General features: G+C 40.2%; 1 protein-coding gene across 5 annotated transcripts in view; it reads right to left on the bottom strand.

Moving 5' to 3' along the window:
• Window positions 1-19618, bottom strand: part of PPP2R2B (protein phosphatase 2 regulatory subunit Bbeta) — a 495072-nt gene that overhangs the window by 447744 nt on the left and 27710 nt on the right. For 2 of the 5 annotated variants that reach the window (XM_054489451.2, XM_054489453.2), the window contains exon 1: window positions 15570-15848. The exons of 2 other annotated variants lie outside the window; for them this stretch is intronic. In XM_054489451.2, the coding sequence (XP_054345426.1) occupies window positions 15570-15643 (74 nt within the window). In that variant the 5' untranslated portion in view covers window positions 15644-15848. Of the gene's footprint in view, window positions 1-15569; window positions 15849-19618 lie in introns of those variants that run through there. One more of the 5 variants, XM_054489454.2, reaches the window with a different exon arrangement.

Consider the following 19618-nt stretch of genomic DNA (forward strand, 5'->3'; position numbering starts at 1 on the left):
TCAGCTCTAATTTATCTGAATCAAAGTTTAAAACACAATTTCCAAACAGAAGACTAGAAATACTGCAAATAAAGTGAATTTGGAGGAGGCTGTTCCCAGCAGGTACAAAAAGCTTAGCCTAGGTCAGTTAGACAGGGACAAATGCAAGCTGGCACAGGGTCATGCTTGAGATTGGACTGGAGAAATTGTAGGAGAACCAGTTCATAATAAATGACTGTCCCAAATCACCAGCCCCGAGCTCAAAACACTGAGGCTTGGCTCTTTACTTAGTGATGCTTCAGGCGCTCAGTGTGAGCAAACATGTAACATATACCCTGGCCCTGAATGACCTTGTTAGGTACTCAGTGTGAGGAAGGTAGCACTTATGAGAACATTCTTGAAGGCTTAATAACAGCCAAGAGTCTTTTCAGCTCATTCTGTGTGTAAATAGGGCCAATTTCAAAGAAAGATGAGTTTCCTTTTAAAAAAAAAAAAACTGTAAAATAATAGTGCCATTACACATGCCTCCCTCAGCCATTTAAAAATACCTTGAGGCTAGTTCTCTCCTGAGGGCTTATCAAGACACATGTCTGCCAAGTGAAAGGTAGTCGATTCTTTATAGTGTATCCTTGAGGTGTTTTCCCCTCTTCACAGAGTTCCTACTCAGCACATTGTTCTAAGGTATTCCCAGGAATGTCAGAAACAGTCAAACCACTTTGCATGTAAGTACAGAGGCCAAAACACCACTCTGGAGTTCACAGGCTGGTTCAGTCCTGGTAGTTTGCACTAATTCTCTGTGTGGTTTTGGGTAGCTCACCCAAGGGTTTTGGGTTAACCGCTCTGCAAGATGGTGGGCAGGATCTAAAAAGGGCTTCCATGTCACTTCCAACTCTGGCTGTCTGACTCGATGAGGACTGCCAAGGGCCAGTGGGTGCCCTCCTCTCCTCACAGGCTGCAGCAGCCATCTAGAAAATAGCTCTGTTCACAGGCAAGGGAGAAAATTGACATTGTTCCTTTGCTTCTGAGTTCACCTGTAAGACCCTTCCTTTAGCAGTTCTGCAGCTATGCTCTCTCCAACTGAGACTTAGAGAATTGGGCATTATAAACAGCATATCTAATCCCCTTTTCTCCACCATCATTGTTCCCTGGTGCTAAGTCTAGAGTTTCCATACCCTGAACTAGACATGGAAGGAGGGAAGAGACTACGCAAAGTTCAGCGGTGCCATTTTTTTTTTTTAACTTTGTCATCCTAGGACAAAGTTTCTTGAAGCATTACACTTAGAGTTTTTCCCTTAGAAGGCACTGGGGTACTTCTTGAAGATGGTGATTCTTGGGCTCAGCTCAGGATCTAATGATTCAGAGCTTTAGGGGGGCTGTAAATCCCCAGATCTTCATTTTCTTTATTTTTATTATTTGCTTTTTATTCATTTGTTTAACCCTTTTCTACCATAGCTTCATGGTGTCTAACACCTCAGTGACAAAGCTTTGTTAATGACAGTGTAATGCCCAACCTTGTTTTTACTAACGCTATTTTTAGACTCTCCCTTTCCTTTAATCACCTAGCCTTGTTTCCACCTGAATTGACTGACCCTCCCTTAGCTAAGAGAGCCAGACAGACTCCATCTTGGCTCTTTCACTGGCAGCCCCTTCCTCAAGGATTTAACTTGTGCAAACTGACTCCCAGCACACCCAAGAATGCAATTAACTGATAAGATACTGTGGCGAGCTATATCCGCAGTTCCCAGGAATTCGTCCGATTGATAACTCCCAAATCCCCGCGTCTATCACTTTGTAATAGTCTTAAAGCCCCTGCACCTGGAACTGTTTACTTTCCTGTAACCATTTATCCTTTTAACTTTTTGCCTACTTTACTTCTGTAAAATTGTTTTAACTAGAACCCCCCTCCCCTTTCTAAACCAAAGTATAAAAGAAAATCTAGCCCCTTCTTTGGGGCCGAGAGAACTTTGAGCATTAGCCATCTCTTGGCCGCCGGCTAAATAAGCGGACTCTTAATTAATCTCCAAGTGTGGCGTTTTCTCTAACTCGCTCAGGTACAACAACAGTGTAGGGGACTGCTTTGAGAGCTTCTAATTAAAAGTGCCATAGGACTACCCAGATTTTTGTTTACTGAGTACAAATCTGCATTTTAAGCCAAATACTGTAGATAATTCTTATTTATGGTAGCTAACATTTGGAAACTACTGTCCTAGAAAAAGGGAGACAAAAACTTTTAGCCTTTTGCTGCTACTAACCGTGATGATTATTCATTCATCCAACAAAGATTTATCATTCACTACTATATGCCAGGTACAATAATGAGCAAAAACACAAAGTACCTGTTCTCACGGAGCTAGCAGTCTAGCAAGAGAAAGAAATGATAAACAAATACATAATATGTCAAGTAGTAAGAAAATCTAGGCAGTGAGATGAAGGGTGAGTGATGGGAGGTGTGCTTTTCAGACAAAGTAGGCAGGAAGGCCTGTATGTAGGATGATTGTGCAAAGACACAAAAGAAGTGAGGAAAAGAACCATGCAGCTGAGGGAAGAGCATTCCAGACAGAGGGAGCCACAAGCAGAAAGGCCCTGGAGAGGGGATGTACGTGGTCTGTTTGAAGAACAGCAAGGAGTCCAGTGTGGCTGGAGTGAGGTGAGTGAAGAAGAGAGTTAGAGGAGATCAGGGGCTAATATCTTGTAGCTTGTTTGCATTATTTCTAGGCTGCAGAATACTATACAGTCTGGATTGTGGAACAATGATTTGCGGTGATAATATATTATACACCTGTTCTTAGTCTTTTGTCCTTATTTATGCTGTAACTCCCTGTTCCTGGCTGAACTCCTGAAGACAACCTAAAATAGGTCTTTTGCTTGAGAATTGGGGCAAAGAATAAGAAAGCTTTGGGAGGGAGGTGCTATGGACTAAATTGTGTCCCCCTGCAAAGTCATAGTTTGAAGCCCCAACCCCCAATGTGACTGCATTTAATAATAGGGCCATTAAGGAGGTAATTACAGTTAAATGAGGTTATTAGGGGTGGGACCTTAATCTAGCAGGACTGGTGGTGTTTTTGCAAGAAGAGAAATGCAGAGAAAAGACCACATGAGGACTCAGTTGAGAAGGCGGTCATCAGCAGGCCAAGGAGAGAGGCTCTAGAAGAAACCAGCCTGCTGGGACCTGGATCTGATACTTTCAGCCTCCAGAACTGTGAGGAAATAAACTACTGTTGTTTAAGCCACCCAGGCTCAGGCATTTTGTTATGGCAGCCTTAGCAAACTAATACAGGAGGGTAGGACCAGGAGGTCTTTATTTAATTATTCACCCATTTACTTCCTCAGACTTTGCTGCATGCCCAGTATATGCAAGGCACTGTGCTGCTTCTTTGCATGCATTATTTTATTTAATCTCACAGCAATACTGAGGTAAGCTTTATGACCATCACCTTACAGATAAAGAAACAGAGGCTTACTTAGGGGCAGTCAGTTGGCCAGGGGACATGTTGGAGCTTTTATTGAAATGCAGGACTATAACAGTAAAGCCTGTGTTTTCCCTCCATCTCAGAAGCGGGAGAACAGAGGTGTGGAGCCAGCCTACCTGGGTCCAAATCCCACCTCTCCTGCTTGCTAACTATGTGACTTTGGGCAACTTACTTATCTTTCTGGGCCTTGGTGTCTGCATCTGTAAAATGGGGACAACAAATGCTTTCCCTTAACTAGACTGTAATTAGCACTAAGTGAGCTAATACATTAAAACATTAGAATAGGGCTAGCCACCTAAATGCTTATTACCACCCTGAAGTCATAGGGCCCTGCTTGAAGGAATTTGAAATCTTTAGGCTGTACAGAGTATGAAAACCCTTCTCATTCTCATGTAGAGTTTTCATGTGGAAAGGGCCTCAGGTTTCTTATTTGGTAGTTCTAAGAAATAGATTTCAGTGCAATTTAAAGACTTAGGCATACTTGGCATTGTCCAGAAGTAGAATGGCCAGGTTTGAGAGGGAGCAATCTCTCTGTTGCTATCTGGTCAGGAATGTTGTGAGGGGGTTCAGGGCACCTGTGAAGGGCTGGCATAGATGAAGTCAGAAGTCTTCTCTTGCATAGAAATTTTATAATTCTTTCTAATGGGATGGGAATAGGTGTGCTACAGGACTGGGGCAGCTCTGCTTTCCTTGCACAATATATTTTCTTTCTTTCTTTTTTGTTTAAAAATTGAATTGTGTTGCCTTTAGGCAGGGCTTGAACTCACAAATTCATAACAGCCAGTATCATGCTTTTTTTTTTTTTTTTAGCTTCTGCAGGATTTTACATTTGGGGTTCTGACTCACATGCTTAAGCATCCTGTCATCTGGGTTGTAGGACAATGAAAAGATTATTAGTTAAGGTAGACGTGGCATCCTAACCTTGGCTTGTAAGACTGACTGTTGGTCAACTCCCCTGCGAAGGCTGCCTTGCTGTTTCTATAGGAATATACGCAGCAGAGCATATGCACAATTCTAGATGGAGGCTTTGACGCAGCAGCTATATCTTGCTGAATAAACATGATATGAAAACATTCTTAGTGGTTCTGTCCTAAGTCTGCTTTCCTTTTCTTCCAAACATCATGCTTTTGCAAGTGGTCTGCCTGGAAGAGCAAATTCACTCCTATGCCTGGAATGTTTACTGCTACTTCCAAACAGAACAGAGTGTGTTTCTGCCACTGCTTATTGAGAATAAAAAATTCTTTGTCTGAATGTCAAGACAATAAACAGGTTTCCATGTTTATAAAGCAGTTCTATTCAGATACAGTCACAGATAGACATTCAGGAATTTGAGGGCATGTCTAGAGCCATTTACAACTCTACATAATGTAACAGTAAGGACTGTTTCTAGTGACCACTTATCTCTGTTTTGTGTGTCCCACCCCTTAAAATACTTTCATGTACTGCATAATGACATTTTGGTCAATAATCAACCACATATATGACGGTGATTCCATAAGATTTTCAAATTGTATTTTTACTGAATCTTTTCTATGTTTAAGTATGGAAATACTTACCATTGTGTTACAATTGCCCACAGAATTCAGGACCGTAACATACTGTACAGGTTTGTAGCCTAGGAGCAATAGGCTATACCATATAGCCTGGGTGTGTAGTAGGCTCTATGATCTAGGTTTGTGCAAGCACAGTCTGTGTTTCCCCAGTGATGAAAGTGCCTAACATGCATTTCTCAGAACATATTTCCATCATTAAGCGATGCATGACTGCGTGCTAATCTGCTCTTAGCTCTTCTAACGTATTCTCCTCACAGCAGTCCCAAAAATCTTTTCATGCTGCAAATATGATATATATATATTTTTAAATGTATATCCCTCAATAATTTACAGTTGCTCTCTGGGTTAAGATGAAACTTTGTAATTTATGTTACAGAGACACACAGGGTCACATCACTTGATAGCGTCATCTCCCTTGTACCCCATCTTGGTCTCTGTGCTCTGGCTACAATGGCTTTCCCTCAGAATCTTGCTTTCACCATGACTCTCTGGGGACTGGGCCTTGCAAATATACTCTCCTTTGCCTAAAATATCCTCTTTCTCATTCTTCCTAGTTAAGTTTGACTCATCCTTCGGCTATCAGCTCAAGTGACACTTCTTTAGGGAAACTCTCCTGATCTTCCTGTGCATAACAAAGCCTCGTTAGATCTTGTCCTAATGTCATATCCTCTCCATTGCTGCATTTGTCACAGTTTACATTAATTTCTTAGATTAATTTATTTGCCTTCCATAAGAGCAGGAACCATATCTATTTTTACTACCTGTGAACCCATCGCCCAGCTGATATCTGACACAAAATAGAGATGTTCTTTATGTGTGTGTTTGTATTTTTTGAATAAATGAATAAATAAATGAATAATTGCTCTTAGAAGGCAGTTCACAGAATACTGAATTTGCTCCTAAAATTTCCCAAAAATTGACATTCTCGTGTATCAACGATAAGATCCAGAGTAGGCTTTCATACATATCTTCAAAATCATACGTTTCTTTGCCTCCTGTTTGCTTTTTCTACTAACTGTGCTTTTGCAGACACTTGTGAAGATAAAGGCCTTGGCCCTCTCAGCCCATCTTTTCTCTCAGCTCAATCTGCCAGTAAGGAAACAATGACTCAGAAAACTAATGAGCCAGTCTCTCTAATGATGACAATGATTTCACTGCTGGTGATTTTTCTATTAGATTTATAAAATTGAGTCAAAATGAAGGAATTGCCTTGGGGCACAAGAACCAAAGACAAAACTAGATCCAGAAACACAAATCAAAAGAGCACTGATCAGTGTATGTTACAGGCAAACAGCAGTCAAGGTGATGTAGGTTGAAAGAGTCAAAGAATGAAAACAGGAGCCTCTTTTGCTAGGAACAAGCAAAGTGGGAGGAACCCCAGATTTGCAACTGAAGATGCTTGATGTCATGCTGGTAAGACCTAGCAAAGATACTGTCAGTGTAAGTACAGGTGCCATCTATCAGGTGGCTACCAGGCACATTGCTTTCAATGTCTTGATTCTTACAATGAAACATGAAAAGGAAGCAGTATTACTTCTATTTTAAAGTTGAAAAAAAACACACTCAGAGGATAAATAACTTCAAGTCATAATTGGAACTCTAGTTTATCTGATTCCAAAGTGAAAGTCATTTTCAACTAAATATTTCATCTCACTAGTCCTCCCTCACTATTTTCACCTGTAAAATGTGGATAGTACCATGCAGACTTAGGATAATCATCCTCCTGTGATAACACAGGGAGAATGCCTGGTGCTCAGTTGGTTTTTATTAAACTTGAGTCTCCGTCCTCCCTCTGCTAAGTTCCTTATGGATTATACTAGAAATTCCTGAAAATGAGTTACCACTCCCAGCTTCTGATTTAATATGAGAAGATTTAAGATGGGGACATACTTCCCAAAGCACATATCACTTAATCTGACACCAACACTACCAAGTTTCATTATATTGTCATTTGACTCTGAGGCATAGCAGGATTAGCCAATTTCTCAAGGGACATCACGTGTGAAGAGGACTGGAATCTAGATGACTCTGAACTGCAGGCCCAGTGTTCTTCCTATCACCACGTTGTATCAAAACACACAAGCATAGAGAGGGATAGGGAGAGATTTGTTAAAGGACACAAAATTACAGCTGGATAGGAGGGATAAGTTCCAGTGTTCTATACCACTATATGATGACTATAGTTAACAATAATATCTTAGTTACAAATATCTGGGAGGAGAATATTAAACATTTTTAACACAAAGAAAGGATAAGTGTTTGAGATGATGAATATGCTAGTTACCCTAATCTGGTCACTGTTCATGGTAGGTATCAAAACTTCACTACATACCCCATGAATATGTATAATTATTTGTCAATTAAAAAAAAATTTCTTGAATTCCACCCCCCAGAATGTACACAGGCCAAGACTTGATTTCTGGGGCCTCTACTAATATAAAGAGTATTAATAATAGCTAATTTTTATTAAGCTTTTAATTTGCACTGGGTAATACACTATATACTTGGTATGAATGATCACATTTACTCACTAAAGCAATTGTCTGATATATGCAAAATTTCCCCCCTGTTTTTATAGATGATAAAATTAAAGGCCAGGAAATAAAATGACTTTCTGTGTATTAGGTAGATGTTTTAGCCAATACCTGAATATAAACTCTTGAAGCAAATTCACAGCTACCTTGAAGCAAATAAGTGCTCAACATAGTTTCACTGAACTCTTAGGTGGATGACAGTGACCTTGATTCTTCCCATGGCAGCCACTTTTCTGCCAGATATTGAAGCCTTCACCAAAAGTAACCTCTTTTCAGCTGCAGATTTACTGTCATTTTAGAGAGATTTTCTCCCAGAGCTCTTCCCTTGAGCTTTTAGTATATTTCTCTACCCTGGCCATTGTTGAGTTCTTACCTCTGACTGTACATAAGATTCACTTGGGGAAGCTAAAAACTGAGATGCCTGGGGCCCAGTTCCAGGGGATTTAATTCAACAGGGCTGTGGTAGAGATAGCCCCGTGTATTTGCCAAGGTGATTCTCACGCATAGCCAGGGTTAAAAAATACTGTTAGAGTTGTGTGCATACGCCTTTTTCCCTCCTGCTAGACTGTACCTTAAAGTACAGATGAGTGTATTTTATCTTTTAATTACCCATGTGCTAAGAACAATGCCTGAAATGTTGTAGGCAGTCTTATAGGGCAGTAAAGAGCCTGGACTCTGGAGTCAGGCAGTATGGGTGCACACCCTGATCTATCACATTTTGGCTGGGTGGTTTTCGATAGGTTACTCAGCCTTTCTGTGTCTTATCTGCTCACCTGTAAAATGGGGAAAATGAATAGTACTTATCTCATAATATTTTGAGAGATAGTAACTGTAAAGTACTTAGCACAGGCTCTGGCAAGTAATGAGCCCTACATTATGCTAGGGCTCATACAATAAATGCTAGCTTTGTAGGTAAGCAAAACATTTAATGGTCTATCCTTGGTTATTGCTGTGGTGAATGCAGTGGGAAATATGAAAGAAGAATATGATGCTCCATTCATTGAATATTCACAAGCATTATGCTAGGTGTTTTACAACACTTTTTTTTCACTCTCATAACAATACTTTGATATATTTTCATTAGAGAAGAAAATACACCAGTTGAGTAATGGAAGGTCATCCAGCAGGTAATTGCGAGTGCTGAGATTGGAACTCAGGTTTGTCTAGTTTTGAAACCCATTTCCCCCACTTTATTACTAAGACTTAATATAAACATTCACTCATACATTCGTGCTTTCAATCCACAAATATTTATTATATGCTTAATATGTGGGAGAAACTGTTCTGCCTACTGGAGATATAGAAATGTACAAAACAGAGAAAGCCTCTGCTTTCATGTCACTTACATTCTATAGTGGGAAAGGACAGGCAAAAAACAAGTAAATGGATGTATAACAGGTCAGGTAAAAATAAAGGCTGTGAAGGAAAAATAAATAGGGTAAAAGTAACTGGGGGTGAGAGGAGAGGCACAGAGAGAGATAAATTGATGTTGAGAGAAAGGGAGTGAGCATGTGTGTGATATTTACATAGGAAGGCCAGGAAAGGATTCGCTGGTGAAGAAACATTTGAATGATGGATGTGATAAGACGCAATTGGATTCCTGATATTTTTAGGAGGTGAAGCCCAAAGGATTTACCATAGAACTGTAAGAATGATATGAGAGAAAGAAGGAAATTGAGGATGGCTCCAATGTTTTTGGCTTGAGTCTCTAGGAGAACAGAGTTCCCTCTTATTTCCTAGGCTGGAGAAGAATACTGCACAAACAGGGTTATTTTTAGGAGGGAAATCAACAGGTCTGTTTTGAGATCTCTACTATGCATCTGATTGGAAAGGTTGGCTAGGAAGTTGGATGTACAAGTCTACATTTTAGGTGAGAGATTGGAGTTGGATATAGAAATTAAATCAGTGATATATAAGCCCATAGGAGTGGATGAGATCACTTATGAGCAAGTATATGTTAAGGAGAAGACTGATTCCTGGGCTTCAATATTTAGTTTAGGAAGATGATAAGGAACCGGCAGGGAGTCTGAGACTGCAAGGGAGAGGGAAACAGAGAGAAAGAGTGGGTCTTGAGGCCAAGACAAGAAACTCCTTCAGGAAGGACGGAGCAATCATCTGTCAGTGTTGCTGAGGGCCGCAGTGGGAAGAGGCCTGCAAAGGCATGACTGGACTCTGCAATGTGGTGGTCATTGGTGACTCTCACAAGAGCAATTTTGGTGGCATGATAGAAAGTGCAAATCAGAGGAGAGGTGGCGACAGTGAGTGTGGATGACACTTTCAAGGCATTTTTCTGAAAAGAGGAGCAGGTGATGGGGCAGCAGGTGAAGGAAGATACAGGCTCATGAGATCGGTGTTTAAAATGAGATGATTTATAGCATGTGTGTGGACTGCAAAACGTGATCCTGTAGAGAGAAAAACCTTGGTGCTGACAGAGTAGGAACAAGTGCAGGAGTGATGTGCTTGAGTAAGAGAGAGGGGAGATGACCCAGCTTAAAGTGGAGGCTTGGCCTTAGATGAAAGCAGGGATAATTCATGCATTGTACATAAAATTCAAAAAATATGTTTCAGACATAAAGCAATATTAAACAATGTAAGGTTTTTGTCTTACTTAATTCTCACAATAACTCCTTGAGTTGAGCATTACTATTTCCATGTTACAGACAAATGCCATGTGCACTTGGAAAAGACTTTAAATGTAGGTGTGCATTTATAAGATGAGAATGATGGATGAGAAAATGAGTAGTGAGGGAAAGCTGTGGGTGGAGGTGCATTTGACGTGGGCTGTGAAGAGTGGGTTGGTTCTAAATATGTGAAAGGGACTGAGAAGAGAATTTCAAACACATGAAAAATAAGAATCCATAAATATGAAAAAGGTACAAAATATAGTAGTAATGAACCCATTCTTAGCATGTACCCTGGAACCAGACTGCATGGGTTCTAATCCTAGCCCTTGCATTTAACAGCTGTGTGAACTTAGACTACTTAACTTCTCTGTGACTTGGTTTTCTCATGAATAAAATGAGGATAACAGTGTTGACCTTATAGAATTGTTAGGGATAAACACACACACACACACACACACACACACATGCATCTATACCTACATTGATATACACATGGTGAAATTGTGCCTAGCAAATAGTATGCGTCCTATGTTTTACTTATTCTTGTATTATTATTATTTATAATATAACAAAGAATTAGAAAAATATGATGTTATTTTTCCCTCTGCGTGTGTGTGTAGATTTCCAGCAAACATGCTTCCGGGTGTCACTGGAAGATACTTGCTTTAAGATATGTCCTCCTCTTGAAGGAGCATTGTTGATAGAATATGGGTCAGTTTGTTTATTCACTCTCCCCACTCTCCCATTGAGTCCTTCATTTAAGAAGGATTTCTTGAGCATCTACTCAGAGTCAAGCTCTGCACTAAACCAGGATGCCAAGACTGAAGATGAGTAGGGCAGAATTCCTGTGCCCAAGTTGCTGCTGGCCACTCAGGAGACAGACATGTAAATAGACTGTTTCAATGTAATCTGAAGGCTGTTCTCCTACTCAGAAGCAAATGTGCAGTGTGATATAAAGATTAAGAGTACCGATTTTGGATTCAGAGAGTTTGGACTTGAGTCTTGGATCTACCACTTCACTAGCTGTGGTTCTGAATAGGTTGCATCTGAGTCAGTTTCCTCATCTATAACATGGAGACAATGGCGTTTAATAAGAGAGACTGTTGTGAGGAGTGAATGAGATGGCACAGACGCAGCTCTTAGCACACAGCCAGTGGTCCACAGGATTCGTGGTGCTGAAGCTGCTTCTTATTTCTTCTTTCCACTCTCCTTGTGGTTTGTGTGACTCATAATAACAACTTCATTTTTGGAGTTGTTGAAGACATCTTCCTAGAAAGACTTGACTCAAGCTGAGTTTTCAAGCATGGGTAGAGGTTAGCAGCATGGAAATGAGAGAAAGACAATTTTGGGAAAGGAAGAAGCACGTGGCAAGTCACAGTACCCTTGTCCCTTTAGGAAAAGAAAGTGTCCCTACTGATTTGTTAGATAACAATAACAGGCCCTCCAGTGCCTGGTGCCAAATTAGGTCCACTAGAAAGTATCAGGCAAGGTTCCTTATGCTTCACTGACTCTCTCATTTCTGTTTTGCTTCCTTTTTATTTTTTGAGATGGAGTCTCGTTCTATCGCCCAGGCTGGAGTGCAGTGGTGTGATCTCGGCTCACTGCAACCTCTGCCTCCCGGGTTCAAGCAATTCTCCTGCCTCAGCCTCCGGAGTAGCTGGGACTACAGGGGCCCACCACCACACCCAGCTTGAATGGCTTCTTTACAGCTATGATTGGAATTTTGTTTCTCCAATTCTGATACCACTTTTGTGGATGAATCCTCCCCTACCAAGGGGAACGAGTTATGTGCTTCCTTAATGAGGTCCACAGAGAAGGAAAGACAGTCCAATCCTCTTTGCAAAACCCTGATTATGGATCTGCACTATTTGGTTGCCCTGGCTTCTGTTTGTATCTTCTTATTTCAAGTTAAAGAAGATTACAATAAAACTAGTTCCTTAAAGTATGGTTACAGAAAGCTCCCTAAGCCACAATGATGAAAACAATTTTCATGCATGTAGGAGTGAATACTTTACAGAATATTTTTCACATATGGTTTTGGTAATTTATCCATACAACAGCCTTGGTATTTGTCATCTTTCATTCAGCAAAAATTTACTAAGCACCTATAACGTGCCTGGTGTTGTTCTGGTTCTAGAGGTACAACAGTTACATGTGGGTCCTGCTTCCAGTACAGCAAGGAGACAGAGACTAACAAAACAGTCACATTGGTTTGCTCATAATGACAAATTAGGGTAAGTGCTTCGAATTAAGAAACCCAGTTCTTTAAAAGCTGTGATCAGCTGAGCGTCAGGATGGCTTCTGAGCTTGAGCTGAGAGTTGAAGGTTGGAATTAGCAAGGCAATGGGGCAGAAGGAAAAGAAAAGCAGCCCAAAAGTCTATGGTGGAAGGGAGAATGTTGAGGAACCAAAGAAGGCCTGTGTGTCTGGGGACAAGGCAAGATGGAGTATGTTTGACCTCAAGCAGGAGAGTCAGGCGGGGCTCAGAATATGCAGGCCCCGCTTGCCACGGAAACCATAGAGAGGTTTTAAATGTGAGTGTTTGTGTTTTAGAGTGTGGGGAGGTAAGATAATCATATTTTTAAAAATTATTCTGACTGCTACATGGAGAACCAAATCTTCTCTAATGTATGAAAAAGCAGACGTGAGGGCTCAGAGTGAGGGAGGGGAGGAAAAAGGAACCAATAGTTGTGAACCACATATTGTTGATTTACCCTATATACAAATGTGTTACTATATATAATGTGCTTAGGTAATGCCTTTGATACACTAAATACAAGTGAACGCTGGTTATTACTATTATTATTATCACCCTGCTATGTCATTTTGAATGTATTTTTTTGCAACTATCCTGTGGAGTATTGTTATCTATATTTTAAAATAAGGAAATTAAGGCTCAGAAAGGTTAAATAAGTTCTCAATATCTCTCAGTTGACATGTAACAGAGCTAAGATTCAAAACCTATGGCTTTCCTGCATTAAAACACACACACACACACACACACACACACACACACACACACAAAAGCGATGACAAGGAGAAGTTGGGAAGACAAGCCAAGTTTTCTAATTAGGATGGTTCTATCCCCTAAGAAGCCCAGAAATTGTTGAAGCTCTTAAATTTGTTCTAGAGTTTCTCTTAAGGAGATTGTTTGGGCTATTCGTATTTATTTGACTTCCACAGAGATATTCACACACTATTCATTCTGCACTTTTTCAAATTAATAAAATGTGAAGTTCACAGCCATATTTTTTTTCTAGCATAGACTACAGGGTGACACGATTGCCAACAATATAAACACACACAAACACACACACACACAACCTCAGGTATATTCTGATAATTTTTTCCCCAGACAAACTTTAAGTAAGTGTAACTAGTTTCTGGTGGCAAAGTGATGTGTTTGAGGAAACCACTCATTGCTTAAGGTAATGTGAAAAATAAAGCAAACTTCAATATCTAAGAAAACACATGGGGCATGGGACTCAAAAACAGACGGCACCTATCATGTGCAGAGCATTACAAAGAACTTTATTCAATGGTCACATTTCATCTCAACATCCTTGTTATAGATAAAACTGGGCATAGAGCAATTAAGTGACCTGGCACTGCTTTCTTTGTACTTTGGTACATAACTTATGTCTTTTCCATTATGTCGCAGAGCCTTCTCCACGATGTTAATGTTTGGCAAATACTATTTTCCTTACCTATTGTCTTTATTAGGTTTACAAAAAATTAAATACATGCCTTTCCACCCTCCCACCCTGAAATCTGGTGATAGTGGGTGAAGCAGAAATTGTTTTGACATAAGCAAAATGAGGTTTCCATTTTAATGAAATAAATCAGTGAAATTTAATTTTCACAAACAACTTTAAAAGTTCTTGTTGTAGTGGGTTTTTTTCTATATGATATAGGATGTTTCATTTAATTAATACACAAGATAGCAACTGAGTAGACCAAGTGTTTAAATTTTCAAAGTCTAAGCAGGCAGGAGAGGACAGGAGGACCAATCAGAAATACAAAAGTCATCTAGGCAGTTTCTCTATGGCTTTAGATCTTTAGTATTTGAAAAGTTCTCCCGGAGATTTTAGTCCATGCCATTCTTTCATTCCTCTCCTCCCCTCAATGTGGATAAGGACTTACTAAGTTTTTCTCCACGAGGAAGAAAAGATTTCTCAGTGGACCATTTCCTTTTGCCACCAATAAATTTTTAAAGGGAAATGTCCAATTGTAAAAAAAAGTCTATGAGATATCAATGCCTATGAAAAATACCACCCTCAGTCTCAATTCAAGGGTGATCCCAAATGTCTACTCCATTCCCTGAAGGTATGGATAAAAAATTACCTTATGGTATAATACAAGCTTCCTTCATTATAAACACACAGCCCCCAATCTCAGGATTCTACTTGGAGGATGAAAACAAGAGTGGGTTTTCAGAACAGGCTGGTCGCCAGCTCAGTTCCAAGAGAGTGTGGCTAGACATGAGTTGGAGTCACAGCACCTCAGCATCCCCAACCCTTTTCAATCAAATACCACTAGTAGGACAATCGTTAAGCCTTAAAAATGTCCAGCCAGTTGCTTTTCTTGAAATTGTTCTTTTTCTAGGATATGTCAGATCGAAAACATAGGCACATCACATATAGAAGGTATACAACCAGCTTCTGACTATAGAAATGTTGAATTCTGCAGTGCTTAGTTGAAAGGGAATTCCCAGAATGTTTACAAGGCACACATACATGTATGCATAGCATGCTAGGTTAGAAGGCAGCAGAGAAGGTCCCCAGAAAAAAACAGGAAATGGGGAAGGTGTAGAAGGCTCAGCCTACTCTCTCTTTAAAGCATTAACTTAGGACCCCCAGAAACCACATTTCATGTAAGTGCTGAAAGTCAGCTGTGTTCTTACTGCTCTGTAACCCAAGTACAGACTCCAAGTGAACCAATCCAACAATCAACACTCCACAGTGATGTACTAAGCTAATTCTATTTTGCTAATTGCTTTCTTGGGCATGCACCAAGTTATCAAACAGACAGTGACAAAACAAGAGCTCGGACAGATGTATGTGGCAGCACCTACTGATTTTTTTTTTCTTGACACTAGTTCCAATGACTTGTTTGCATGTTAAATGAAATAAAGAAAATTGGCAAAATATTTCTGAGTTATTTTCTAATTAGCTGTGTCAGCTTTGAGATTACCTTTGCAACATTATTCTGCTCTTCAGAAAACACTTCCCTTTCCTTGTACAAGACAGACTGATTTTAGAAGCAGATCTAAGTCTGTTGGATACAAGCTTTTGCCAGGAATGACAGTCACCTAGTAGCTACAGAAAGCAGCATCAGCAGAACCCGTGGGAAGTCAGACACCAGCCCACTTTTCCCACCCACCCAGACACTCTCCCTCTCTGGTCTGTACCTTCTGTGTGGCAGCTGGAAGAAAGGATGGTGTTCGGAGGTCTGAAGATGTAAGGCAGGTAACGAGAGAAGCATTTCATCTTCCAAATAAAAAATAAAAATCTAAATAAAAAAACAGTCTCCTGAATCCATAAGGATTCTCTCAGCCTTTTAAGCTGGCTACATCACCAATATGTTTATGTAGGTTCTTTCCCAGATTTGCAAAGCTGGGGTGCCCGAGGAATAACTGGAGATGGGTCCCATTTTGCCATCAGCTCCAGGAAGCACTGCCTTACATTTCTGCATGCAGCTCAAACTCAGAAGCCCCCAAGCAAGCCGGGATATAGCCTCTTCATTGGCTGAAGCTCCTCTGAGCAGGATTTGCTGAGTAAGTCAGTCCTGCCTGTAAACACACGCTGAAATGCTCTGCCTGAAACCTCTACCCTCTCCCGTGTGGTGAGTTTCTCTTTTCGCAAGAGAAATCCAGCAGGATATGGGAGTAGTGAGGATAAGTGACCATCTCTTATTTAGCTGAAAGATCAGATGAAACAAAGACAGCATAGTGTTCCGCCCTGGAGAGAGATGGCTGTTAAAAGGAGCCACCCGTAATGCCATGGATCTCAGGAATATTAAAGTACAGTGCAATGAAATGGGTCTCTGTCCTTGCTTAATCTAGATTTAGTTCTATTTTTTAAAATACTAAAGCCCAAACAATAGGACCATTTATCATTTAGGTGAAGCCAAAAGCTGGATTGAGTAGTCGGTGACAGAGGGCTAACACAGATAGATTCTGTGCTCCACTACTGCCTCTTTCTTCCCCTGCCAGCCTTAACAGTGAAGCAATAACTTAGTTCTGAGCTATTCACCCTCCAAAGAGAAAGCCACAACGCAAGAATAGAGACTAAACCCAAAGGAACTGACCCTTCATCAATCCGTGTACCCTGATAGCATTAAAAAACATGGAAAAACTAAGTTGATCCAAGGATCACACAACTTTACCAAAACTCTCACTGAGATTTCAAATGAAAGAGAGAGAGAAAAAGAGAGACAGAGACAGAGACAGAGACAGATAGACTGATATTATTTAAGGACATGACCAACCACAAGATATAAGTAATTTGGGATGGGGAATTGGTTTGGTTTTGGCCCATGAAATAATAATGACTTTGGAAACCTTATCACTGGAAGGCAAGAAAGCACAGGGCTTCAGTTTGGGGTTTATAAGTTCTGTCAAAGACACTATTGTATATAATGAAGAGAAAGAGTCAAATGTCCTTCATGCTGCATTCAGAGGCATTTTCTAAATGTCCATAAAAGAAAACCAACATTACCCTGAGCAAGATTTTTAAAAATAAAATAAAAGTGTGCCTTGAAAATCTGATGGAATAATTTTTAAGCCTTTATGGGCTCTCTTCCTCACAAAAATATTTAACTCAACATTGGAGAAATGTGCTGGTCTCCCCAGGAGGGAAAAAACAAAGTCATTAGAGTGCCAGGACAGACCGTGGTCGTGTCAATCCATTCCCCCACCAGTATGCCACCTCTCTGGCTCTTGAACTATTATGACATGGTGACAAACTGCTGGCAGTGTTGGGCCATTTAGTTCTGCAATAATCATATAACCTCCTTAGACCCAGGGACTTGGCAAGGTAGGGCCATCCTAAGTAAGGTGCTGTTTAAACAATGCCTAAGTGGTCTGGTTTGTTTTTGTGGGTAATTTCAAACTCGTGACAGAAGAGTATATGCAGGAGTGTCTCCCTAAGAGATACTTCATATCTAACCTCTGGCCAGCAGTGAGGGAGTGGAAGGAGTGTGGGCTTTGGGTTCAACCTGACCCTGACAGTTTGTATCCCAGTGCATTCACTTAATGGCTGGGTAGAAAAGAACAAACTTTAACACTGCAAACCTCAGTTTCTCCTTCTATAAAATGGGAACAATAACAAGGTTTTCCTCATGTATTCTTGAAAGAAGTGAGACAATAAGCATAGAGATCTGGCACATTGCAGGCAAATGATAAACTACCAGTGTTGCTGCTGTTAGCCTTCTCTGAGCTTCTATGCCATACATCAACCTAAGAGTAGCTGAAGAGGGGATGTGCTTAAGAGGGGTGAGGCTGCAGTTAGACAGCCAGGGTTTAATCCTGCCTTTGACATTGACTTGCTGTGTGATCTTGGGCAACTTACTTAACATATTTTAGCCTCATTACAGGCCTAACAAGGATAATAATAGAGTCTTAAATGACACTGTTGAGGATACGATAGGATAGTTCATATAAAGGGCTTAGCTCAGTGTCTAGCACATTGTAAGTGCTTCCTAATTTTAATTACTATTGTCTATAACAGTAGTATCAGCCCTTAATTACAGCATATTACTTTATTTACTTACCTATCTAAATAATGATAGTACAAACTCTCGAGGGGGAGATCAACATCTAATTCATCTTTATATCCCTACTGCCTCACCTAGTGCCCACACAAAGTAGATAGTAAATATTAGGTGAGTAAGTGAATCGATGAATGGATAAATCAATATATACAGGTAAAGCTTCTGGAAGATATTTTATACTTTTTATGTGGGCGTGAAGGTCCTTTACAGCACAAATGAAGTGGATTTGAGCCTATCGTAAAGCTGGAATACAGCATTCAAACAAAGGCATTATGGAATTTATAGATAGACATGCTTCAACTTTAATTTTGTATTTCAGTCTTAAATAAATGGTAGGCACTTAGCAAATACTTTCTTTTTTTTTGTTTTGTTTTGTTTTGTTTTGTTTGTTTTTTTCTTTTTATTATTATTATTATTATTATTATTATTATACTTTAGGCTCTATGGTACATGTGTGCAACGTGCAGGTAAGTTACATATGTATACATGTGCCATGCTGGTGTGCTGCACCCACCAACTCGTCATCTAGCATTAGGTATATCTCCCAGTGCTATCCCTCCCCCCTCCCCCCACCCCACAACAGTCCCCGAAGTGTGATGTTCCCCTTCCTGTGTCCATGTGTTCTCATTGTTCAATTCCCACCTATGAGTGAGAATATGCGGTGTTTGGTTTTTTGTTCTTGCGATAGTTTACTGAGAATGATGATTTCCAATTTCATCCATGTCCCTACAAAGGACATGAACTCATCATTTTTTATGGCTGCATAGTATTCCATGGTGTATATGTGCCACATTTTCTTAATCCAGTCTATCATTGTTGGACATTTGGGTTGGTTCCAAGTCTTTGCTATTGTGAATAATGCCGCAATAAACATACGTGTGCATGTGTCTTTATAGCAGCATGATTTATAGTCCTTTGGGTATATACCCAGTAATGGGATGGCTGGGTCAAATGGAATTTCTAGTTCTAGATCCTTGAGGAATCACCACACTGACTTCCCCAAGGGCTGGACTAGTTTACAGTCCCACCAACAGTGTAAAAGTGTTCCTATTTCTCCACATCCTCTCCAGCACCTGTTGTTTCCTGACTTTTTAATGATTGCCATTCTAACTGGTGTGAGATGGTATCTCATTGTGGTTTTGATTTGCATTTCTCTGATGGCCAGTGATGGTGAGCATTTTTTCATGTGTTTTTTGGCTGCATAAATGTCTTCTTTTGAGAAGTGTCTGTTCATGTCCTTCGCCCACTTTTTGAAGGGGTTGTTTGTTTTTTTCTTGTAAATTTGTTGGAGTTCATTGTAGATTCTGGATATTAGCCCTTTGTCAGATGAGTAGGTTGTGAAAATTTTCTCCCATTTTGTAGGTTGCCTGTTCACTCTGATGGTAGTTTCCTTTGCTGTGCAGAAGCTCTTTAGTTTAATTAGATCCCATTTGTCAATTTTGGCTTTTGTTGCCATTGCTTTTGGTGTTTTAGACATGAAGTCCTTGCCCATGCCTATGTCCTGAATGGTAATGCCTAGGTTTTCTTCTAGGGTTTTTATGGTTTTAGGTCTAACATTTAAGTCTTTAATCCATCTTGAATTGATTTTTGTATAAGGTGTAAGGAAGGGATCCAGTTTCAGCTTTCTACATATGGCTAGCCAGTTTTCCCAGCACCATTTATTAAATAGGGAATCCTTTCCCCATT

Source organism: Pongo pygmaeus, chromosome 4, assembly GCF_028885625.2.
Source record: "Pongo pygmaeus isolate AG05252 chromosome 4, NHGRI_mPonPyg2-v2.0_pri, whole genome shotgun sequence".
Taxonomy (NCBI): Eukaryota; Metazoa; Chordata; class Mammalia; order Primates; family Hominidae; genus Pongo; species Pongo pygmaeus.